General features: G+C 36.0%; 2 protein-coding genes across 3 annotated transcripts; one reads left to right on the top strand and one right to left on the bottom strand.

Annotated features, from left to right (window-relative positions):
• The first annotated feature begins 13,229 nt into the window (after nt 1–13,229).
• LOC143613187 (uncharacterized) lies at nt 13,230–13,700 on the top strand. Its single transcript, XM_077086966.1, has one exon. It carries the CDS (start codon nt 13,230–13,232, stop codon nt 13,698–13,700), a length of 471 nt encoding a protein of 156 aa, XP_076943081.1.
• Nucleotides 13,701–14,415: 715 nt separating this feature from the next.
• Nucleotides 14,416–18,538, bottom strand: LOC143613185 (peptidyl-prolyl cis-trans isomerase FKBP16-3, chloroplastic-like). Of its 2 annotated transcripts, none has more exons than XM_077086964.1 (7): nt 18,449–18,500; nt 17,363–17,629; nt 16,552–16,635; nt 16,268–16,317; nt 15,439–15,487; nt 15,171–15,245; nt 14,416–14,751 (listed from the first exon to the last, which is right to left on the bottom strand). In XM_077086964.1, the coding sequence occupies exons 1-7, from the start codon at nt 18,473–18,475 to the stop codon at nt 14,635–14,637; spliced, it is 669 nt and encodes a 222-aa protein (XP_076943079.1). In that variant the 5' UTR covers nt 18,476–18,500; the 3' UTR covers nt 14,416–14,634. The 2 variants fall into 2 exon arrangements, with proteins under 2 accessions (XP_076943079.1, XP_076943078.1); XM_077086963.1 differs by having other exon boundaries at nt 14,417–14,751; nt 17,363–17,640; nt 18,448–18,538.
• Between the last annotated feature and the right edge of the window lie 7,937 nt (nt 18,539–26,475).

Genomic DNA, 26,475 nt, shown 5'->3' with positions numbered 1-26,475 from the left:
AGTTTCTATATTTAAATTTATTTATCTATTTTTAAACACCATTTAAACACTAAATATGTCGTAAATACCAAACGACCTTAGAAAGATCCCAAATTTTTCCTGGATGTCCCCTGCCATACACATAGTCCCCTGTAATTTTTCCAGAACCAAAATCTTCTTTTACATGCCCGTTTTTACTAAAACCGAGCTAGAAATCCCTAGAACTCGTTTAACCGAAAAGCCTACTTAGACTTCTCCAACTGACCTCAAATTTTGTGTGTGACTTATACATGATATAAAAAGCTTATCTGCAATTTTCCAGAATTTTTCATGATATTTAACTATTTTTCACCATTTTTGGCCAAAACCGAGCATTAAATTCACCAAATTTTCATCCTTTATCCAAAAATTACCAAAAATTCACAGAACTCTTATTTTCATGTGTAGAACATCCCTGTAAAATTTCATGACCTAACTCTAAACGACCAACAATCTGTCCAAAAACACATACACCGACATAAACCGAATATACCTTTCGTTTTCCGCCACTACAAGCTACAAACTCGTCTTTCCGCCTTATCTACCACTAAACACAGATCCTACAAACAACATACCACAATACCAAGCAAGTCACACTCACGATCAAGCCATTTCTTTCATGGTTACGGTTATGATACAAAAACAAAGATTTTAACCGTAAAAATTCGTTCTTGGTTCGTTTAACCCCTTTCTTGGACCAAGATCCCTTGTATAACCCGTATACATCACTTGATCATGCAAGAATCGGTTTTCATCTTTGAAACCTCATTTTCTTGCAAATAAACTCAAGAAACGAATATGGAAACGTGATTAACTCGCTTATTTACCTTGTTTTCTTGCTAAAAACTCTCGGTTTTGGATCATGATCTTGAGAGGATTAGAGATTGTGGAGAATTTGATGAGAAAAAAAGAAAATGGAATGGGGAATGACCCCATTGGGTCCGATCGGCACACTTAGGGGGTGGGGTGGGACCCACCTCTTCAATTTAGGCCACATATTTGGATTCTCGTAATCCGGATAATGTTTTGGATAATCTGGTTCAGTTCGTTTTTCGGTTAAATATTTAACTCGGCTTAAAACGAGGCTAAAACGGTCGTTTTTCGGCTAAAAATGAAATTTATATAAAACCGATTTAAAAACTTAAACCATGACATTTATTAACTTAAAACGTCATATTATTAGTTATTACGCATCTTTTTCGGCTTGATCGATTGTCTCTTGCTCGGTTTGGTATTAAAGGTTTCGTTTAATGTACCGTCGTACCATTAAATCGAAATTCTTTTTCTGTGCCGTACTTTACTTATCCCGAAGCATTAATGCTTCGTAAAATCACTAAATATCATATATCTCGTCTATAATTGAACCCTCGATTCGTTCGGGTTTCAATAACTATCGATCGTTTGATCGCATATTCAATACGGTGAATTATATATTCACGTACAATCAATACAATGAACCATGTATTCTCGTATAATTACCATGGTAACTCATGTACCCGACATTACATATGACGTAACTAACGTCTACCGGTTAGGGTATACCTGGTTTCGTCGGAATCGTTACATTCTCCCCCCGTTAAGAAATTTCGTCCTCGAAATTTTACACGCCCACTATCTCCTTCCGAGAGAAAGGTGGGGGGTTTTTCCTTCAGAATTCTCCCTCGCGTTACCAAGTATAATCTGGTCCTCGCCGTGAATTCCACTTAATCTTAATTAATAAAGCTTGGTATGTCCAAACTGTTTAGTTTTCCCGTCCACTATCTCTACGGAATTAGTTATGATATCAAGCATGTCTTCTATGAGTACCTCTATTACTAGTACTTTCGTTGCCTCATCGCTTAGGCACTTTTCGATCCGTATACATGGTAAAACATTATGTATAGTACTTAACCCCTGGAGTACTTTAATCGATGAACTACTTGACCAATCATGGAGATAGTCTCATGAGGTCCTGTATATTAAGGAGCTATTTTCGGTTTTGCCAATCCTCATATCACCTCTCTTAGGTGATGCCTTAAAAATACCTTGTCACCTCTTTCCAGCGACAATGGTTTCCTTTGAATGTTGGCATAAATTCTTTGCCAATCTCGCGCTTCTTTCAGCTTATCTATTATAAATCCGATTGGTTGATTCTCAAATCAATCCAAATATTATGGCTTGAGTGACGCCCATTTTCGATTTGAGGTAATTGAAAATGGTACTCCACGACGAGATACCCTTTCACCATCAGGAGTTTGGGCGAGAATTCATTGTGGTAATCGTCATAGATTGGAATGAAATGCGAGGATTGGTTAATCGATCCGCGATTACCCAATTTACCTCATGCCTTTGATATGTCTTGGGAATTTCCGTCCCGAAATCCATTGTAACTTATTCCCACTATCATTGGCGAATGTTCTGTCGTTGTGGCATTCCCTAGGGTTTTCGGTATGCAGCCTTATCTCTTTCATAACTTAAATTTTCACCAACATACGTAGCCATATCTTTCTCCACACTCGGTTATTGATAAAATCCTTTCAGATATTCATATCATTAATAGTTTAATCCGATCCCGGATGTATGAAATATTTCGATCTATGCGCTTCGTCCATGATTAATTCCCGAAGGTTATGGAGGGTCGGGATCCAAACCCGATTTTTGAAGTAGAGAATTTAGTCCACGCACTGTTCGAAATCCTCCTCATTGCCGTAAGATTCCTTCTTTTCCAATTGTTCCTCTTTCAACGCCTCACGTTGAGCGACTCGAATCAGGTTCGAAGGTTCGACTGGAGTATCATCTCCAGCACTCGCAATGGCTTAACCCGATCTTTCTTACTCAAGGCATCGGCTACGACGTTAGCCTTGCCAGGGTGATAACGGATGTCACAGTCATAATCGCTTAACAACTCGACCCATCTTCGTTGCCTCATATTCAGTTCCTTCTGATCAGATATGTGCTGCAAACTTTTATGATCGGTGAAGATGGTGCACTTCGTATCGTAGAGACAATGTCTCCACATTTTAAGTGCGTAGATAACCGCTTCCAGTTCTAAGTCGTGAGTAGTGTAATTTTACTCGTGTACTTTTAACTGTCGGGAAACATAGGCTATAACCTTAATATACTGCGTCAACACGCATCCTAACCCTTTACGCGATGTGTCACAATACGCGACAAAACCATCGTCTCCATCGGGGAGACTTAAAATCGGCGCTTGGCGCAATTTTAATGGTTTCTATCTTATTTGGATCTTTGTGAAATCTTTGTTGCTTTACAATATGACCAAGGGATTATGCCTTCTTTATTCAAAATCACATTTTGAAAACTTCGCGTATAGCTCTTCTTGTTTTAACACTCCCACAATTTTCCTTAATAGTCGTTCGTGCTCTTCTTTACGTTGCGAATATACCAAAATATCATCAATGAATGCTATGACAAATTTGTCAAAGTAAGGTTTACAGACTCGATTCATGAGTTCTATGAATACTGCCTGCGCATTTGTTAACCCGAACGGCATGAATAAGAATTCATAATGGCCGTAGCGAGTCCGCAACGCTGTTGCTGCAACGTCCTCCTCTTGGATTTTTCATTTGGTGACAACTATATATAATATCAATTTTCTAAAGATAAATCGCCCTTTGCAGTTGGTTAAACCGATCATTTACTTCGAAGAAGTGAATACCTATTCTTGATCGTCACTTTATTCAATTCTCCCTAATCAACACATATCCCAACACTTTCGTCCTTCATTTCCCAATTAAAACTGGTGCACCCCATGGTGACTAACTAGGTCGTATAAAATCTTATCCAACAGTTCTTGTAACTGATTGGATAATTCTTGCATCTCGGACGGTGCAAGTCGGTAGGGTGCTTTAGCAACAGGGCCAGCTTGAGACATTAAATCGATTCTGAATTCGACCTGTCGGGTTGGCGATAATCCAGGGAGTTCTTCTGGGAAAACTTGTGGAAATTTGCGTACCACCGGGATATTTTCTATATGTTTTCTTTTAAATACTTTGGCAATCACGTTTGTTAAATACACCACGTCTTCTTGTCGTAAATATTATAACATCTCAAGATGAGATTTGGGTGGCAACATAATACCGTACACTTTTCTCTGTATTTAATCGCTTCATCGTCCGAAAGAGAGCTTCTAATCATCTTCTTTTCATATTTGATTTCTGCTTCATGTTGAGTTAGCCAATCCATGCTAACTATTACGTCAAAACTTCTTTGCTTTACTGGTCGTAGGTCAATAAGGAAAGGTTAATCGTTCAGAATAATAGGACAATTCCGTACAATTTAGTTAACCATTAGGGATTTACCGTTAGCGATTCTACAGTATAGGGTTCTATAGTTTCACTAATCGGTATCTTTCCAAAGGGTAGGAGATTAGCAGGAACTAACTTCTATTGACGACCGTAAAAATATCACTGAAGCCTATTGATTTAAAACTACAACGTACTTAATACCACTTTTGGATCATGACGTGCTTTATTTGAATTACTCACAAAAGCACGGCTCCTTGCTTGATTAGAGGTTGATGCTTGTCATGAGGTTCATCTTCCACGACACCTTGGTTCAACTTTGGGCAATCTCTCTTGAAACGTTCCGTACTGCCACATTCATAGCAAGTACAACTGTTTGGCATAATTTGATTTCTTCGGATGGATTGTTATTGAAGTTGTTGGGTTCGGAGTGGTTGTACATGAATGGGTTGGGGTTGCCGGTTCACATGGCTTCAATTGGTTCTACAAATGGGGCATTACGTCCATCTTTACCACACCCGTGGCCTACTATCACTCGACATTCTTCTTCCTGCCGATAACCATATTTTCCACAGTTAGGGAAGGACCCTTCATGTGGTTCATGTTTTCACACCAGAACTAGTCTTAGTATAATTCTGGGTTGTAGGACATACCTACTTATTCAAAGCCTATCTTGCACTATACCTTTATCATTTCTCTTCTTTATTACTCAACGTCTCACCTAACGTCCTTCCGGTCCACTTCCCATAGAGTAAAATATATCAATGCTGGCTTGCGACACAACCCTTTCAAAGGTTGTATATTTTACAGGATTGACTATACTCTTTATCGATGGAGTTAGTCCCCAATATTGCGCTCACTTCGCTTAGTTTCAGGAGTAATTAGCCATGTTACCAGACATGACAATTCCTTCAAACGGTTAGCGTGTTCCAAGTGATCAGCACACAACATTTCTACCTTTCATAGCTCAGTTTCCAATCTCTAAACTTAATTACTCGAATAAAAGTGTTCTAGCCCAAGAATTTTAAATTCCGACCATAACATCTGAGTAACAATTTTCTAACTATAATTTTGTACCATCGTGTTCCATCACGATACAACATAATCTACCAACATATCTGTAGCATATTTCACTACACAATGTTCTAGACTCATACCAATATCCTTAACCATTTCGATCTTTTCTATCCAATCACTAATCTATTCCTCCCTTTACCATCAGTAAACTATTAATAATTTCCTTAACACAATCAACAGACATATCCTTCATACCGGATCTAATTCATTACGACTACTATTCATGTTTAGTTTATAACTAATACTTGTAGTCATAATAGTATTCGGTGGAACATTATCACTTTTAGTAATACCACCAAGAATTGAAATATTCATATTCATGTGATTGCTCGATCTACACTCTTGCGATCACATTTGCATCAACACTAGCAGTGATCTATGATACGACATTCGGTATCATCCTCTGCCATCTTTGAGCAATCAACTGAATCATATCAATCTCCATCATTGGAGTTACTCTTTTTATGTCATTCTGCCGTACACATCCCGTACGCAGTAATCAATACTAATCTCACCGTGTAACTCCTTACCAGCTCAATCATGACAGCAGGTACACATACACACCAAATATTATCATACATATTACACATATCAGTATCTAATATATATGTCCCACAAATATAATAACAAATGGACTTAACCTGACGTCGGTTAACGTTCAAATATGTTTCATAATCCTTGTCACCAATCGACGTATAGATCTTTCTCAACAAAGATTAATGTTTAACAGGCTTGATTTCAATATCCTTCTGCATGTCAGCATAACCGATACATGCTCACCGTGAGCACCAAACGATTACATACCACGGAGTTATAATGTCCGTGTTTATTCGTATATCCGGCATACACAGTATACCTCCTACGAACGAACAACCAACTATGCTATAATGATTCCAACACTTCTTTGTGTATAGGTAATCATTCTATTCGAGCATACATGGGTGTAGACATCTAACGGATGCAAGGATAACATAGGGAGTTGCAAGGTTCAAGGTAATTGCGCAAAATGGGTTGCCTTCAAATATTATTAATTACTATTATGGGAAGCTCTACACTTGCTCAGTCAATGTCCTCAGGCGTTCTAGGTTTGCTAAAATTGGTAATTCTCGATCTGAAGTTGGTCTGTCTCTTATGTTTGTGAGTGAGCAATACATATATATATATATATATATATATATATATATATTTCTATATATTATTTTATTTTATTTATTTATTTACTCCTTTACCTTAATGGAATAAGAATGGGTTCAGGTATGGATCCGTCTGTACGTGAGGGTCGACGGTTCGGGTGAACATCTGGGGTTATTAGGATATACGGTACCGGTGTTGGTAGGGTAAGGGATTCATCAATTTTGGTTGGGAGTGACGGTTACTAGATATTTCTGGTTAATGTCAAACGGGAGATCTAACTTGGTACTATCATAATTATGACCCGATAAGTCCGACTCATCATCAACCGATGCTCTTAGAAATTTCGGCATCCTCGGTACTTTTATTATTTCATCCCCTGGTTCCTTATCCGGGTCCCATTTCTCAATACATGTACCCACAAGATATGCACGTATATATATATATACACATTAGCACACATAAATAATATTATATACTTTACACATATGTTGCCATTTTTACCTATTAATGTACCCCGTGACTTCCCCTGAATTCCCTCGTGCGGACAAGTCTGTTATTATGTTCCGGACCATAATAACTCACTTGTCCATCCAAGTTCATCCAGATCTCGTCACAATAAATTATTAGTTGATATTCAGATCCTATAACACTTGAGCTACTGGTTATATTTTAGGTATCTTTTAAAGACATCCTAATTCTTAATAACCAATGGCTCTGATAACAAGTTCTGTAACACCCCGCAACCGCAGCGGAAACGTAAACGGGATGCGACAGACACCTCTGATATCAACCACATTGTTTATAAAGAAAACTGAATGCATTAATATACTTCAAAATTACATTATCTCATCTTTCATTACCGTCTAGGTGATACACACATCATACAATACGATTCGTAATTCTATCTGTTATAATGTATCCTAACATCCCGCACACAAATCTTACACACATCAAGCACTTAGCACGTAAGCAATCACTTCATCTAAATTGTACCTGAAAAGCATGTGAGAAAACGGGTCAACTACAAATAGTTGGTGAGTTTCACAATTTGAGTAAACCATGATATATCATTATCAAAATATAATATTATCGATGTAATTATGCTGAGCCCACAAGTGAAACCTCTGTTAACCCAGAACACTTCCAATAACTTCTGGGGACACTGTTAACCCAGAACACTTCCAATAACCTCTGGGGACACTGTTAACCCAGAACACTTCCAATAACCTCTGGGGACACTGTTAACCCAGAACACTTCCAATAACCTCTGGGGACACTGTTAACCCAGAACACTTCCAATGACATCTGGGGACACTGTTAACCCAGAACACTGTTGCGGGACCTTACAATATTAACAACTCAGACAATTACCATCTTAGTACATTTCCGTACGATTCCCGTATAATAAACAATATATATAAATCCACGCAAATCCATGCGTTCAGTAGAATCCACGCAAATCCATGCGTTCAGTATGTACTTAAACATTTTGATAGAAACATGCTTTCCGCCCCGGGAAAATATTTAAAACAGTTCAGTAAAAAGGGGCTCGTGAAACTCACCTTAGCACATGCAAGCAGGTAACAACAATCATTATCAGTTAACACGTCCAATCTGTAATATGATCCCTACGATCGTTACTATACACTCATTATTAATATAACTTTAACCGGGTTAACCGGTACATCTGGGGACACTGTTAACCCAGCGCTGTACCCGTTCTTGGGGCAAGGTTAACCCAGAAACACTTTTCCGGACTCAGATTGTGATGTCGTTTAGAGTTCAACAGTCAAATCTTCTAATAGCTTGTTTTCCCCGTTTTGCGTGCCTAGCACGGTTATCCAATTTTACGTTTCAAAAATGAGTTTGGTCACACACGACCCGAAAATAGTTGTTGACTGATAATTTAATGAAAGTGGTGAAATTAGTACTCGGTTTAGACGCCCCGATTGACCGCGGGACCCGTTTCCGTCTTTGGCGTACCGGAAACTGTTAAATCGGTTAAAAATACCCAAATCATCCGAATTATTTTCGGATGATTCATTTTTACTTGTTTAACTCAATTATATGAAAATGGTTCATTTTTAGGGTTTTTATACACCAGTCAGCTCGCTTAAGCGAACTTCACCGGTTTACGCGTTTTAACTTTAAAAGTTTGATAATTAGCACAAATAATTATCCGTTTACTCTCGGATCTTGAAATTTTGCTCAAATCACTTTTTAACAGTGGGGAATTTTATAAGAATATTTCCAGAATTAGTTTCTATATTTAAATTTATTTATCTATTTTTAAACACCATTTAAACACTAAATATGTCGTAAATACCAAACGACCTTAGAAAGATCCCAAATTTTTCCTGGATGTCCCCTGCCATACACATAGTCCCCTGTAATTTTTCCAGAACCAAAATCTTCTTTTACATGCCCGTTTTTACTAAAACCGAGCTAGAAATCCCTAGAACTCGTTTAACCGAAAAGCCTACTTAGACTTCTCCAACTGACCTCAAATTTTGTGTGTGACTTATACATGATATAAAAAGCTTATCTGCAATTTTCTAAAATTTTTCATGATATTTAACTATTTTTCACCATTTTTGGCCAAAACCGAGCATTAAATTCACCAAATTTTCATCCTTTATCCAAAAATTACCAAAAATTCACAGAACTCTTATTTTCATGTGTAGAACATCCCTGTAAAATTTCATGCCCTAACTCTAAACGACCAACAATCTGTCCAAAAACACATACACCGACATAAACCGAATATACCTTTCGTTTTCCGCCACTACAAGCTACAAACTCGTCTTTCCGCCTTATCTACCACTAAACACAGATCCTACAAACAACATACCACAATACCAAGCAAGTCACACTCACGATCAAGCCATTTCTTTCATGGTTACGGTTATGATACAAAAACAAAGATTTTAACCGTAAAAATTCGTTCTTGGTTCGTTTAACCCCTTTCTTGGACCAAGATCCCTTGTATAACCCGTATACATCACTTGATCATGCAAGAATCGGTTTTCATCTTTGAAACCTCATTTTCTTGCAAATAAACTCAAGAAACGAAGATGGAAACGTGATTAACTCGCTTATTTACCTTGTTTTCTTGCTAAAAACTCTCGGTTTTGGATCATGATCTTGAGAGGATTAGAGATTGTGGAGAATTTGATGAGAAAAAAAGAAAATGGAATGGGGAATGACCCCCTTGGGTCCGATCGGCACATTTAGGGGGTGGGGTGGGACCCACCTCTTCAATTTAGGCCACATATTTGGATTCTCGTAATCCGGATAATGTTTTGGATAATCTGGTTCAGTTCGTTTTTCGGTTAAATATTTAACTCGGCTTAAAACGAGGCTAAAACGGTCGTTTTTCGGCTAAAAATGAAATTTATATAAAACCGATTTAAAAACTTAAACCATGACATTTATTAACTTAAAACGTCATATTATTAGTTATTACGCATCTTTTTCGGCTTGATCGATTGTCTCTTGCTCGGTTTGGTATTAAAGGTTTCGTTTAATGTACCGTCGTACCATTAAATCGAAATTATTTTTCTGTGCCGTACTTTACTTATCCCGAAGCATTAATGCTTCGTAAAATCACTAAATATCATATATCTCGTCTATAATTGAACCCTCGATTCGTTCGGGTTTCAATAACTATCGATCGTTTGATCGCATATTCAATACGGTGAATTATATATTCACGTACAATCAATACAATGAACCATGTATTCTCGTATAATTACCATGGTAACTCATGTACCCGACATTACATATGACGTAACTAACGTCTACCGGTTAGGGTATACCTGGTTTCGTCGGAATCGTTACAGATATATATAGTAGGGTAATAATAATAGTTCTTCAATAGATATTACGTGACGTTCCTCTTATGGATATTTATACAAGGTTAAGACATATATGTATGTACGATATGTGTACGTATTGCATGATGTATGATTAACTAGAACTCACTCAGCGTAGCTGACTTTTAGTATGCACGCAGGTAAATATGTTTAATGAGCTAGCATGAGGAGGGCACATGGAATGGATTGAATGGCTGGCATCCAAAGATGGAAGAAATGATGTTTTAAATATGTTGTTTTATGTTATGATTTAAAGACAAATTTGTAATGCTTTCTAAATAAGGATCGAAGTTTTATATTCCGCGAAAGTTTTAATTAACTCTGATTTGTAGAACTGTGTTTATGAGTAAATCTGACGCTAAAGTAGGGCTACCAGGTTCGGGGCTTTACACCATCCACCTCCACCGTCACCCGCCGCACATCTCCACCATCACGCCGCCGTCACTCTCACCATCCTTCATCTCTCACATTTCACTCTCACCATCCTTCACCTCCACCATCACGTCGGGTCACTCTCACCCTGTGATTCCTGCATTACCCACCTCCATAAACCACCCTTCACCCGTACCATACGCTGTCCAGCTTGTACCCAACTCGTCACTTACCCAGAAAGTCGATCAAATCTCCCCAAAAACGGCACTGAAACCCTAACCCTAGCTCCATCCTTCATCCAAACTAAAATTTGCACTCAATCCCTCATAGATCTGCAAGAAATCCGTCACCATTCCTCCTCCGTCACCGGCTGCCATAATCGCTCAAACCTTTGTCAACTTTACCCTCAAGAGCCACGAAAACCCCCCGCGCGATTAGCGAAGAACTTGAGGGAAATGATCGGCGTCTTGTAATGGCGGACGTGACAAGTGACGACACACATGAGCTTGTGGCAACAGAGGTGGAAAGTGTCGTTAGTGGAAAGGTTAACGGAGGCGTTATAATTCCGGCGAAAATAAGAATGGGGGTTGGATGGAGGAGATGAACTTTATGATTATGTTATTAAGATATGTAATTCAAAATGGGCAAGGGAAAAGACAATTATGCCCATCATGTTTTATGCATATGGGGTTGTTTAACGGGAAAAGTTAACGGGTGTTAGCTTAAAGGACAAAAACCATGGCAAACATCCAAATAAAGGACAAAGAGTGAAACTATTTTTTATAAAGGACCCATTCCATAATCTATGTAATTCAAAAGGACAAAATTTGTCATTTTTTCAAAAAGAAATAAAGAAAATTTACTAATTTTTTTTATTTTATTAATTTTTTTTGGAACTGTGATAATCACCAGTATGGCTGCAGATCAATTTGCAGCCGACCCTGGTTTAGAAATTAGAACCCTTTGAGAGTTTCTCCTGAATGGCATAACCTTTGGTTCTCAGATCCTCCTAACGTCCTCGAAGGAATCTTCTCCCCTATTACCACTTGACACCAGTAGTGCCGACACAAGAGTCTTGTATTCGAACCTAATGCAAGTAGAATAAAACCCCATATGCCTCATATTCGAACTAACAACCTCCTGAAAAAAGCTTAACTTTTATCTACATTGCCATAACTAACTGGGCTAACCCAAAAACTTAGAAAAATTACTAAATTGTAATATATTTTAGATCATTCTCATTTAACCCATCAAATTTTGTGATAGGTTTTTATAATTTAGAAAGCGGTTTAGGGTGTTGTGAGTGGATGCGAGAGAAAAATACTGTGATTTTTCTATATATATATATATATATATATATATATATATATATATATTTGAAAAGCTTCTGTAGCACCCTATAAATATACATATCCAAATAAAAGAAAATAATTGTGACACGTGTCACTTGAAGATTCATTCATAACCTAAATTTCTAACTCAAACTACTTCCTATTGTTAATAAAAATATATTTAAGTCAGTGTAATCAAAACATATCCATCCATTATTTAATCAAAATAACTAAATTCCTAAATTATAGCGATTAAAAATGTGCAGATATTTATGTCAATATAATCAATATATTTATATCTTTAATGAAATCATATGATTCATATCTACCTTTTTTTATTAAATTATATACACTAGTGAGTATAAGAGATGAATATGGTAAAATTCAATGAACAATATTTATAGGTCTAAGATGATGATGACAAAAAGATTTTATGAATGAACATCAATTTTATTCTCACGTGTTCATTAAACATCCATGAATCAATGTAGTTTTCATCCAGCTCTTTCAAAACTGTAATACAAAATCGTGTTTTATTCATGCTAATTTTATATATGATGTTTGCTTTTTTGTGACGTCATTCAAAATCAAATATGTTATCATCTTTTGCTAAATTCGTTATTTCATTAAAAATATAATTACAATATATAAAACCACAGTGTTGGTTTTTTTCGTGATTATGAAAAAATTGAATGAGAACAGCCTGAATATTACGTTAGAAAATGTAATTAAACTTATAAAACTATTTAATTTGATCAAATATAGATTTTTTAAATAAAAGTTAATCATTTAATTTCTATAGATTCATTGTATTTCTTTTAAGCATCATGTGGATCACATGAGTTTTAAGGCTAGATTTTTAATATTTCTTGAAAGTGGTTGTGAGTGAAGAAGATAAAATATATTAACCAAAGTATAAAGAAAATATTATTTAATTGACAATGAGAAAAAAGATGTATTGACTTTTAATATAATTTTGAATTTAAAAATAAAGGATAGGAAAATAAATAAATAAAGAAATCTATACTTATATGACCATAAAATTAAGACAAATCTAAAAATCAATGTATCCATCCAGAAGACAAGACAAGAGTGACACCAGATTCGTAATTGGTACCGAAACAAACACCTCTAACTTTTGAGCCCACCAAAACCCAAATCCATAAACCAAAACAAAAATGGGGTTATCACCATCAAAACAAGTGGCCGGAACCCTCATATCCTCACCGGAGTTCGCCGCCTCCTGCACCACCGTCTACAACCAATCCCTCTCTTCCACCTTCTCAGGCATCCCGCGGTACCAGATCGCTTCAGCTGCCGACCGCCTCTACCAAACCCTCCACCTCCCATTAATAGATAAATGGGTGACGTCACCTCCCACCCGTTCGCAAATTGACAAATCACTGAAGCGAACAGTTCCTCCTCCGGAGGGCGATGGGATTGTGACGCTGGGGGAGTCGGAGTTTAAGGACTTTGCGGTGGATTTGTATACGGCTGTGATTGTTTCAAACGCAGAGAAGGCGGTCTTGGTGAAGGTGGTGAGTGGAGTTGGGGTTGTGGTGAGGTCCGGTGTCATGGTTGTTGGCACGCTGGTTGGGGTTTATGCTGTTGGTGTTGCCACCGCGGTTTATCTCAGTTTTGGTGGTTAGGCTTTCTAATAAAATGTGGACATGTGTTATATTTTGTTTAAAGTTGTAGTTATATGTGCTCGAAAGTGATTTACTTTTTTTTAAGAAAGTTGTGTAATATATAATAAGCATATATCAAAACTCGTCAAGTTGTGACGGCGACGTGTATTCGATTATCGGTTAGATTCTTATTAGAAACGTAGTAATAAGCCCATAAAAAAGTAAATGTCCAGAATAGTATTGAGTTGTTGACACTCGTGCAAATTATGATTAACAAAAAACATTTTTAAACGTGTTGTTGGTTAATAAATACCATCCGGTGCGGCTGAGTTCGATCGATTTCAGGTTTGAAATGATCAGTGTAAAAACTAATCTTATACTCATTTTAGTCCATTTTTTTAAATTTATTAATATGAAGCATAGGCGGCGTGGGATGTGAAGCAAATCAAGTACCACATATTTTCATTAGCATTGTAGTAGAACATGTAATGAAAATTGTAGGAAAAATTCAAAAATTAGCCTTCAAGTAGAAGAAGATGGTCACCTTCCATTGGAATTGGCCTTCTCGCCGGGGCTTTGGTGAAACACACGAAAAATACCCGATTGGCTAATTTCGCAATTTAAACAACACCGTGGTCTATATTTTATATAAAATGTTATCGTTTAAGATAAGTTCCCGATTGTAAATATCAACTTATAAGTTTCAAAGTTGTTATTTATGCTTATCATTATAATTATAGGTATAACGCATTTTTATTTCGTTAAATACACACTGTGATACATACATACATACATACATCATCCCGAAAAACAAACTCATGTTACAATACAACAGAATTAAAAGACGATTTTGCCCTTGTTTAAATACAACTCAGATAGGTATCCAGGATACCTTCAAGAGAACAAAGGGGTAATATAAGAACATCGAATTTGTCTCCTTGTAAACATAAATAATTTACTCTTCATCATCAAGTCCCGGTATGTACTCCAAACTCACATCGAAAATAACCGGACTATTTGGAGCAACTCGAGGCCGTCCCGGGGCTGAAGTTAGACCTTTGGGAAATGCCAACTACACATACACACGTGTCACATGTATTAACACAGTGTATTATAGTCATACATGTATATTATTTCTTATCATGTGATTTCACAAAATGTTAACTATTAATGCTTCCACCACAAGAAAACAGTTATTGTCAACTCTAGAATTAGAAGTAACTCAGTTGACCCTTAAAAGTCAACTTTGGATTCATTTAGAAGAAGATTTAAAAATGCCAAGGCTTGATGTAAAACTACTATCGAGCCGGGGGTCTCACCGGAAGCAGCCTCTCTATCCCTATGGGATAGAGGTAAGGCTGTCTACATCTTACTCTCCTCAAACCCTACCATAGCATTGCTATTGGTGGGATATACTGAGTACGATGATGATGATTTAAAAATGCCAAGATTATTTTCATGAAAAAAAGGAGAAAATGGTGATGAGCTTACTGAACCCGGAACGTATAGTCGACGTTTTCCTCCAACCTTCATGCTCAAAATTCCTTCATCGAGTCCTTTCACAACCTATGTTCACCAATTTCAGTTACATTACTTTCAACGATAATCCAATTATTTAGATAAAACTATTTACAGGATTGGACGCCTTAAAACAAATCTTGACCATTTTATAAGCAAGTAGATCGAATGTGCCACTTCTACATACATCTGATTATAATACAAGGACGAATATGTTTACAAGAGAAGTAAAAGGACTTACCTGACCTGATCCAACACGAAATATGTAAACTTGACGTTTTTCCAGTGAACTGAAATTTTCAAATGAGGATATACATGAGTTGGTGATAATAGGCATGTAAAATGTAAACAAGCCGAGGCGCTTGTAAGTTACTCGAGATCGGCTCGCTAAATCTCGGATGAGATGAGCTGAAAAGAGCTTGGGCCTAGATTCAAGCTCATGTAATAAACAAGCTTGAGCCAAGAGACCAAGCTTCATATATACTCTGCTTGGCTCGAATGAGTCTATAATTTATATAAATATAATAAATGTTATCCAATATAATAAATATATAACTGCATACAAAATTTTATTATTATATAACTTTGGAAAAAAAAGCTCATCTAATAAACAAGCTTGAGCCAAGCAACCAAGCTTCATATACTGTGCTCAGCTCGAATGAGTATATAATTTATATAAATATAATAAATTTTATTCAATTTAATAAATATATAACTACATGCTAAATTTTCTTATTATTTAAATTTAATAAAAATAACTAACTTAACATACATTATGCAATATACGAAAAACTATAATTATAAGCACACATAAAAGAAGTATATATGGATGTAAAAGAAAATATAATAACTAACAATAATAAATGAGCCCAGCCTAGCTTGTTCAAACTCTCTAATGTTAAATGAGCTGAGCTTGAGCTTACGCAAGCGGGGCTCGGCTTGCATACAGCCCTAGGTGACACTAGGGGTCTTAAGAGTAATTAAAGTTGTTAATGCATTGTTATAATCCTGCTAATTGTACAGTGTGATACAAGTAATTACAAACATATGAAAAGAGTTAAATATCTAACCTGTCAAATACTTGTCCAGATGGAACCATTGCTACATAGTTTGCAGCAACCTATAATTACAAACAAGAACTGTATAAGAAAGAATAAACAAGCATCATAGGAAGACAAACACCATAGTGTTTTTAATGAAGTCAAAGCAAGACAGTCAACAGGTCAAGCTAACTAAAAGATGGTATTACAACACTACCTATGCATAAAAATAGTTCAGCGATTGGTCGACAAATCTCCAACAATGTTATGATAAAATTAATCCAAAAGTGTTTATTTTGACACCAACACCATACCTGATAACCAACTGGGGGAGAAGGGCCAGAACCAACTTTTATATCCTTGTATTGTAAACCGGATTCTGTAGTTACCATAGGTATCTTCAAAAGTTAAAAAAAAAAAAAAAAAAAAAAACATACAGATTAGTAACACCTCATAAAACATATAACAAAAACAATATCCAAGTAAATGAACAACTTAGTTGAAACTAAAGGTGTCAACCGTCGGGTTAAATTGATAAATCTGAACACAACCCATATATATATATTTGTGTCAAAGACAGTGACCCTACACGGTGTAACACAATACAACCTTTATAACACATTTATCTAAAATGAGTCAAATGGGTTGTAATAAAGGGGTTAAACGGGTAGAAAATAGGTTGGTAAGCTGACCTTAGAAATGTTATATTTTTCATTCAAAACTTAAACGAGTTGACCCCTTCGATTCAACGGGTTAAACAAGCCACATTTATTAAACTACTTAGAAATGACAACCCAAAACTTGATTATTACCCCTATTTCCTACTTAAACTATTCACTTTTAACGAACAAGATTATAGAAGAAAACCTGATTATTTTCGTGTCATGTCAGGAATTGACACCCCTATTTCCTACTTAAACTGTTCACTTTCTAAAATCAAAACTAGTAGAATTCATCAAATGCTTAAAATTCATTAAACCAAGTCTAGATGGTTCACTTCTCATAAACAACACGTCACGTCTTATAAGACAATTCGGATCATATAAATGCTTAATATGCTAATACTATTCTTAAGTGAACTATAAAATGTAACCAAAGTTCAGGAAAAATGCAATCTCACCATACATTTTCAAGCTCTTTCTCACAAGATTCATCACATAATTTCGGTATCTCTTGAGGTGGCAAGCCAGCCGACTCAGCATTCGGTGAGTGAAACAGAATACTTGAAGCACTTAAGCCTAATCCAATCACAACCCTTCGTTGAATTAACGATAACTCACTCTCACATCCAACAACTTGTGAACCTTTCGTGTCGATTCCTGACCTCAAACATTGGGTTCTCATTCTTCTGAATCTGCCTCGGGTTACGTGATGACTGCTGGACAAATTCCCAGAAAAAGAACCTGCTTGTTAAGAATCTTTCATCAAATAATGCATATTGTAATGTATTCCATTTAAGATAATAGTGTTACAAAAAATAAAGATTCTAGAGCAAAAGCCTAGGGTTTCTTGCTTGATCAATGTAGCATAACTTAAAAGTAGTGTGCTTTCCATCACTATTTACAATTTAAGTTATCCACAAAATGATGCACTTCATCAACAAAAACCGAACCAAAAATCAAAATTTTGGTTTTGGAGCTTTTAAAAGCCATTCAGTTTCCTCGGTTTTTAGTTGGATTCGGTTAAGTTTTGCAGGTTTGCCATTGGGTCTTGAAAAGTTTGCAATTGCTCCGAAAAAAGAAGTTGGCCAAGAATAATAAATTTATTAGGCCTTAATTTTATTTGTTAGTTAATAATGCATTTGATTATAATACATTTGAGCTAAAATATTAGGGTTAAACTATATAGAATAGTGTTATTAAATTAATTAAAACTAAAAATATGAAAAATGAAAATCTAGAATTCGGTTGGGTTTTAGTAACACGCAAAACCGAAACCAAATTGGAAAGTTGAGTTTTTACGAAAATATAAAACCTGTTTTTGTTTGGGTTAAGTTATAAAGGTTTGTTTTTTTTTTGGGATCGGTTTTCCGGTTTTATGGCCACCCACCCCTAAATTGAAATCTTGTGTAACATAGACATACAAAATCAAATTCGTGTGAAATTTACATTATATATTATAGTTCCCAAAATCACGAAAAATAAAAATATTATTTAGAAACTGGTCGGGTTGAAAAGGAAAAGAAACGAGCAAACGATCAAATTCCTTACCGAGTGGAAGGAGGGAGGTGGACGCCATTTTTGATTGCGAGGTAGCTTAGCTTTCAGTGAATGGATAATGCTCTGATTCACACGAACGGCTACCTTTCTTTTCATTTTCACTCTTTTTTAAGTTTTTAAAATGTCTCTCTTAAAAAAAAAATGGAAAGTTGGTTTTTATTGTCTTTTTGGTCATTGTCGGTCCCAACTAACGAATTGGCCACTGATGGTCTCAACTTTTAATGTATTTGTTCCTAACGCTCCGCGGCTAACAGAATTCTAACGTCGTTAGTTTCAGGTCGCCGGGAAAGTCAATTTCTTTTTTGCCGGAAAACACCACCTGAACACCGCCACTACCACCAGTTGACTCACCACCATCACTTAAGCACCATCAACTGATTCCAACGATGGTTAGGGTTCCGGCGACCTCAATAATTAGGGCTTTTACTAGAAAAAGGTTCCTAAATGTACAATACAAAGTTACCATGATGTTTTGGACAAAATTGTTGAGTTTTCGGGAAAACATGTGTGTTTTCCGGCCTGAATAGAAACTGCAATACTTTTTTTTTTCTTTTTTGATTTTTTTTGGTATAATTATGCATTTAGAGATTATTAAGAAACCTTACAAGGGAACTCACATTATAACCCTTATTTTTTCAAGGTTGTTTTATAATGTAGAGAGTGGTTGTTTTATACGTGATTTTTCTATATATTTGAAAAAATTATCATTCTGCCCTAGTAAGCTTTTATATTTTTTTTAAATGTTTGTGAGTGAAGATAAAGAAGATATATACAAAAGGATTTTTTTTAATTGAAAAAGAGATAAAATTATAATGCTTCTTCTCAATGTTTTCATAGCCGGATCAGACAGTGAACCGGACAGGCTACTGGTTCACCAGTTCGACTGGTTGAATCGGTCCGACCGCCCGAAAAAAATTCACCTAAAAATGAAGGTTAAGGCTGAAAAACATGGTAAATAAAAAATGATTTTTGTTTCTAATAATAAACTGGTTCAACCGGTCGGTTTTTAGGAGCGGGCGGACTGCGTAGAACTGGACCGGACAGGTAACCGAATCTCGATCGAACCGGTCTAGTCACAAAAACATTGATTTTTAAGGATAACAAAATCCCTATTGCAACATGTTGTCTAAGCATCAACACAAGAAACAGATTTATGGCACACAGGAGATTAGGACATGTTAATTTGCAAATAATTAACAATCTAACCAATAACCAATTGGTTAAAGGTCCACTTGTCAAATAATATTTCTATTATGAAACTTGTGTTGCTGGTTTGAAAGGCAAACAACATAATGTCTCACATAAGTCAATAGAAGAGTCCAAATCTACTGCTTGTTTTCATCTCTCACACATGGACCTTTTTGGACCAGTTAAAATACTAAGTATTTGAAAGAAAACATATTGTCTTGTGATTGCAGATGAATACTCAAGATATACATGGACATTTTTCTTGCATTCAAATGATGAAACAAATGTAAAAGGTCAAAAACTTCATAGTACAATCGGAGAGACAATTTGACCTGCCTGTAAAAATCCAAAAAAGTGACAATGCAACTGAATTCAAGAATGAAGTACTAGATACCTTCTGTATCTCAAAAGGAATTATCAGGAAATTCAACATTTCAAAACAGCCTTAGCAAAATGGAGCAGTGTAAAGGAAGAACATGACACTTGAAACTGCTAGATCTAAGCTTGTTGATTCAGTCTTACCTTTATATTTTTGGGCATAAGCAATTAACATTGTTGGATATGTTCAGAACTATATTTTGATAAATAAAGACATGAGAAGACCGTCTACGAGATTCTATACAAAATCAAACCACTAATATCACTTTCCAAAGCCTTTGGTTGCCCATGTTTTATTTTAAATTTAAAAGATTCAATTTCAAAATTATAGCGAAGGATAACTGTGGTTATTTTCTAGACTATTCCTCTACATATAAAGCCTATAGAATTTTTAACTCTAGGACAAACATTGTAGACGGAACATTAAATGTAAAATTCAATGAAATGTTTTATTTAAAAATCTTTGATGCTCCTGCTGATTTGTTCAATCTTGATGTCTTACAATATGATCCAAAAACTAATGAATATGCTGATGCAGGTACTCATTCAGATATGCTATACATATTTGAAGAATTAGATATAGAGAACAACACTTTCATCCAAAAAACTGATCATGTTCAATCTACTGCTCAAAGGAACTCAGGATGTATAACCTTTCTCACAACATGTCACACCTCCACTCAAACCAACTCTTTAGTCCTCCTCACAAAAGGAGATTGTTGTATGCACAAGGGACCCACAATGTTAGTGCACGATTTTGGTGCACGTAGCGATCGAATAAGTTATAGGCGGTTTAGTCTTTGTATTTAATGTATATTGTAAATAGCCTATAAATAGGGAGCTCATGCTCATAATTTAGTAGAGAACTTGTACATAGTTTAAGTTATTCTCTCCATAACTTATCTCCACCATAATGTATTTACTCCATATTTATCAATAAAGTATTATATTTAAAGTATCGATTTCGTGTTGATGTATCGTATTAGCGGCTAGAACTTGGTCTCTATGACGTTCTCTCACACAACAAATGGTTGAATGGCTAATTAGCACTCCAGCTACAAGCCCCTCTCCCAGGGAAACTTGTCTTTTATATAGCTCAAGTAATCACCAAAAACTTTCACATTACTAAGAGCAGTCCTTTCTTCACCTCTTCGCCTGAAAGGCAAACTCCAGCCCAAACTGCTGATACTAACCTAGAGCTAGACGAGGAAAATAGGGGTGAGCAAGATAAGGGTCGGGCCCTTAAAACCCGATTACCCGACTCGTAAAACCCTTAATTAGACGCGAATATATAATATGGGTCGGGTAAAGGGTATTTATATTTCACCTTAAGGGTAAAAGGGTTTCAAGGGTCAAACCCTTGACCCGTTTACTAGTTTCTAGATAGATATACATCATTCGCGATTAATATGAAATTTAGGAGAGATTTGTATTTCATATATGATTCATCAGAAATTTCCCAATTACTAAGATAAATCAAAATAGAGGGCCATACTATCGATTGGAAACACATATGTGGAAATCACTAAATTGTTCTCTACATGTAATTTGTGAATGTTAATATTATTTGCATCAGTTCAAATGGTTGATAAACTTTCGAATTTAGACTTTACTATGTTATTAAATGAAAGTATAATTGTTCTAGGATTCGTATCTTAAATTCATATATGAGATATGCAACTAGTAAATGCAGAAAAATAGATGTGATTACTGCCTTAAAGGGTAAAGGGTTGGACCTTTGAAACCCTTATTTATACTCGACCCTTTTATTGTTTAAAGGGTAGTGTGTCAGGTCCACGTTTATTCCTAAAAGGGTAAAGGGTAAAGGGTAGGGTATTAGGTAAAAGGGTTGGGTCTTACCCTTTGAACAATCCTAGAGGAAAATGTCCTTATTACCAAGGTGGTTTAGATATGTGATTTGGGCAACTACTACAACTGTCGAAACCACTATTTCACAACTGGCCAGTAGTTTAGGCATTAAGATTTCCTATCCTTGAAACTACTACTAATGTTTTTACGTCGCAAACAGTTGAAAGTCCCAAGTTCCAAGAACAAGGCGCATCTAAATAGTTTCATGATGTAAATCCTAATTTTGTTTCAGATAAAATTAATAGTGTAGGTAAAACTACTTATAGCAGGTCTACAGATGTTACTACTAATTTAGTTGATGCAAAAATCATTGAGGAACTGACGGCTCAAGTCAAAGTTTGAGCTCTGAGGTCTTGCAGCTTAAGCATCTCATCACCAAAATGATACAAACCCAAGTCCAACAGTCCCCAGATCACACCTAATTGTTGGCTTTCAACCTGAGTGAATTCCAATCGTGCATCCACCAAATAGTTACTCAAAAGTCACCAGCCGCACGAAGATTTGGCATACGAAAAGGTATAACCACCTCTTCAACAGTGTATGTTGAGCTAAAAGCCTTTCTTACCAATCAATTCCAAATTCTTCAAACCAAGGTCAACACTGACACTACTATGTTGAGAAATTCCTTAAATACTCTTGCTAATGAGTTATGGAAAAAATGGTTGACCAGAGAAACCAGCTGGCTGATGATGTGCGAATATATATATATATATATATAATAAACACGAATCGCAACTAAGCTTTAAAAACCAAACAATCTATCCTAGTTCACACAAACGGCAAGTGTACCGGTCGCGTATAGCAAAGCTAAGGAAAGTCCAGATATCGAACTCGAAGACAGGTGAGAACGCCTCAGATTATAAACCCTATTCCAAGTCCTACCTAATAATATTTAATTGATTTTATTTTATTTTATCTTATTTTAATCAATTTAAAACTAACTTACTTAACTTAACGGAACTAACTATAAATCTTAACGGCACTAACGGGGTTTTAACGAATATGGAGAAATGACTACCTAGACAAGAATCCTATTGACAGTTCAACGGTTAACGGAATTAACTAATCATACGACACCGGGATCTTAAAATAATCAACTAAGGCTCATTAAAGTTCGCTAGATCACCTCTCGGTCTCTCTGACTAACCCTCACAATTCTAAGAAGATTGAATAAATGCACCGGGAAAAATATTACTAAGGTACCCTAGTGACGCATCTCCTCTCGGACTCAACGGTACAAAACTTGCTTAAAATTGGAACTAACAATTCTAGGGATAAAGGGGTAACAAAATTTAACTCGATCTAAGACACATATTTGCATGCAAAACTAAACCGCACAAGACCAAAACTCGCTCTCGCGCAATTCTAACTTAGCCGAATAAAGACGTGAGACAAACCGACTCCCTATTACCTCTCGGTCGCAAGGAATGTGAACTTATTGAATTTTAATAATTAATCGCACTCAAAATTCCTATGGTAGTACTAATTAACCATGACAAGATCAAGGACCTAAAGTCTATGACTTAAACGTAGAACCCTAACCGAACGACACACAATAAATCAATCAAAGTAATACGCAGAATCAAAAGCAATAATTATATAAAAACAATATTTTAACACACCAAAGATCGAATTATATAAATCTTTTCAATAATAATACGTCATGTGATCAATTAAAACAAAATAAACCTAGGTAGTGCAAATAGTTTAGCTACTCATAATAATTAAATAATCAAAACATATTGTAGGAAAACTCATCTCTAACGATCCTTGAATAAATAAAATAATGTTTTAAGTTTTAACAAGTAAAACTGAATAATAGACGAACCAAAGGATGCTCCTTTCCAAGACTTGCAAACTTGATGTTGTCTTATTCTTTATTATTTTCCCTCCTGCTGCGTCCTTCTTCCTGTTCCGTTCCGAAGTACAAAAGGATGTTGGTTTAACTTTTTATATATTGTTTTGTTGTGTAGCTCCCACCAAACGTTGACCAAGAAAACAAAACAATAATAATTTGATTTCTTTCTTTTTCTCTAGCACACACAAAGGATCAGAATGTATTATTAGGCTTTTGTTTTTGTGATTTTTTTTCTAACACATCAAACATCCCCACACTTAAGACTTTTTCATCCCTGAAAAAGAAATCTACACAGGATCATAACCAAGTGAAAACAACAAACTCCCAGATTATTTAATATTATTAAAACAATATATACAGCTCGACATATTGACCGCGATTGCCGGTATATTTTTCCACTTTAAACCCAGCCACTAACCAATCAAGCCCCACGTTGCATTAAGCATTTTAAGTCCAAAAATCAAGGCTACACCTACCCCATCTCAGACAAAGAGAGCTAGAAGAACTAGAGTCGAAGCAGACTGGCTCGACAAATCACCATAAGCCAAGGACTCGTTGATGGTACTAATTAGATGCACTCGGTGAAATTTGATGGATGAATGGTCATGTGGAGGTCGTACGAGCTATTCCTATATATTATTGGACTTTGTCTTATAAATTCCTAATTTTATATTTATTGACTAAGAACCTTCGAGCCCCAATAGTGTATCCTCAGAGTCACTATCCCCTTGGTAACACGTAAACTCTCAGCCCAGTCTAGTATGTGCATCTTTGGCCTCTTTTACTAACTTTGAGAATGCTTCTTTGGCATTTTACAATACATAACTTTCTCACAATTATTTTCTTTTTGGAACAACTTTTTCAGAGCACACTTTCAACACATACTTTTTTTTCTTTTTTTTATATCACCCTAAAGTATATAACTATTTCTAAGCTTGTAAAAGATTGACATGTGGTGGTATGCTGGTTTGAGCGCATCTAAGTCTTACCATCTCAAAGTTTTTAGATTATGGTAATCCTCCCTAAGCATCGAAATTCGGTTTCACCGTTTTTCAAATTATTAGATATATAAAATCTGCTAAAGATGACTATCAAAGCTAATTGAACCTACCGACACATCCCAAATCAGATATGCAAATCATCTCTTCTTTTATTATTATATTATATTTTTGAAAAGTTTCGAGAGTTTGTTAACACAACGGTAATAATATCATTTCCTGCTTAACGTAGAAGAAAAACAATTTTCAAGAGACATTTTTATTTAAAAAATTTTTCATTATTAATTTTTTTTAAATTCAGTCGCCCCAGTCACTTTCAGTTTTCGGGTCAATGGCTATCCCGTATGTATGCAGGCAGATAGTCGGACCAAACATATACAAGTATATGTCCCTCAAAATTAAATAACCGACATGATTCTCAGCGAACGAGTGCAAAAATGTTATTATTAATTTTTTTTTTGTTTTTTTAAATATTTTTTGTTTGTTTTTTTACAACTACGTAAAATAAACTCCCATCCCACACTTAGAACGAATTTATCCTCGATGAGAACAAAGAAAAGAAATAAAAAAACTTAAAATTTTCAAGAATAAACAAAGAACGGGTTACTCCCCTGGTTTGTATGCAGAATCTTCACCAGTTGTGTATCAATCGAACGATCGTATAGCATTTAATTAGAGGCCGGAACCTCGGAATAAGCAGTTCCAAAACGCCATCAGAGCTACCATGCACATAAAAATACATGCAATAACTCAAACTCGCTCGCATGTAGCGGCGCACAAAATAGAAAACAAAAACATAAGACATAAACATATTTTTGTGTTTTTGTATTTTTTTAATTTTTTTTTAGATTTTATTGTTTTAATATTTTTTATATACCTTTTTTTTATAAATAACAAAAATTAAATAAATAAAACACATAATAAAGAAAATCATAATACACACTCTACATCTCGGGCTGTCTCCCGAGTGATGCATCCAACACGTTTACGCCTCGGTAAGTAGGTTAAGGTAGAACACCTCGACTGTCTGATCAGTAATTAGCTCGCCTATGTAGTGCTTCAACCTGTGACCGTTCACATTGAACTTCCCACTTTCGTCTTCAATCTCAATTGTGCCATACGGGAATACATTAGTAATGGTGAACGGGCTTGACCATCGGGAATTCAGCTTCCCCGGAAATAACCTTAATCGGGAGTTGTATAGCAAAACCCGATCCCCACACTTGAACTGCTTATTTCCCTTCAACTTACGATCATGCAATTCCTTCGTCTGTTGCTTATAACTACATGAATGCGAATATGCATGATCCCGCAGCTCCTCAAACTCATGCAACTGATGGAAACGATTCTCGCCCGCGGATGAAAGATCGAGGTTAACTGTTTGAAGCGCCCAAGAAGCATGGTTCTCCAGCTCAACAGGCAAATGGCAGGCTTTCCCGTAAATCATGTGAAATGGTGTGTAACCGGTCGAATTGTACGTTGTACGGAAATCCCACAAAGCATCTTCTAATTTGTCAGACCAGTCCTATCGGTTTAGCCCAACCGTCTTCTCATGAATGCGTTTGATGCCCCGGTTAGTCACCTCTACTTGTCCACCAGTCTGTGGGTGGTAGGCAGTCGCAAGCCGATGGGTGACCCCATAGCGTTGCAACGCCTTCTCCATCTGCGCGTTGCAGAAGTGAGTACCTCGATCGCTGATCAAGGCTTTCGGTACACCAAAACGAGAGA

This window comes from Bidens hawaiensis, unplaced genomic scaffold (assembly GCF_021521415.1).
Source record: "Bidens hawaiensis isolate Kalapana, Puna unplaced genomic scaffold, B.hawaiensis_p1.1 tig00036788_1, whole genome shotgun sequence".
NCBI lineage: Eukaryota > Viridiplantae > Streptophyta > Magnoliopsida > Asterales > Asteraceae > Bidens > Bidens hawaiensis.
Note: the sequence above shows the minus strand (reverse complement) of the source record. Positions and strands in the feature narration are given on the sequence as shown.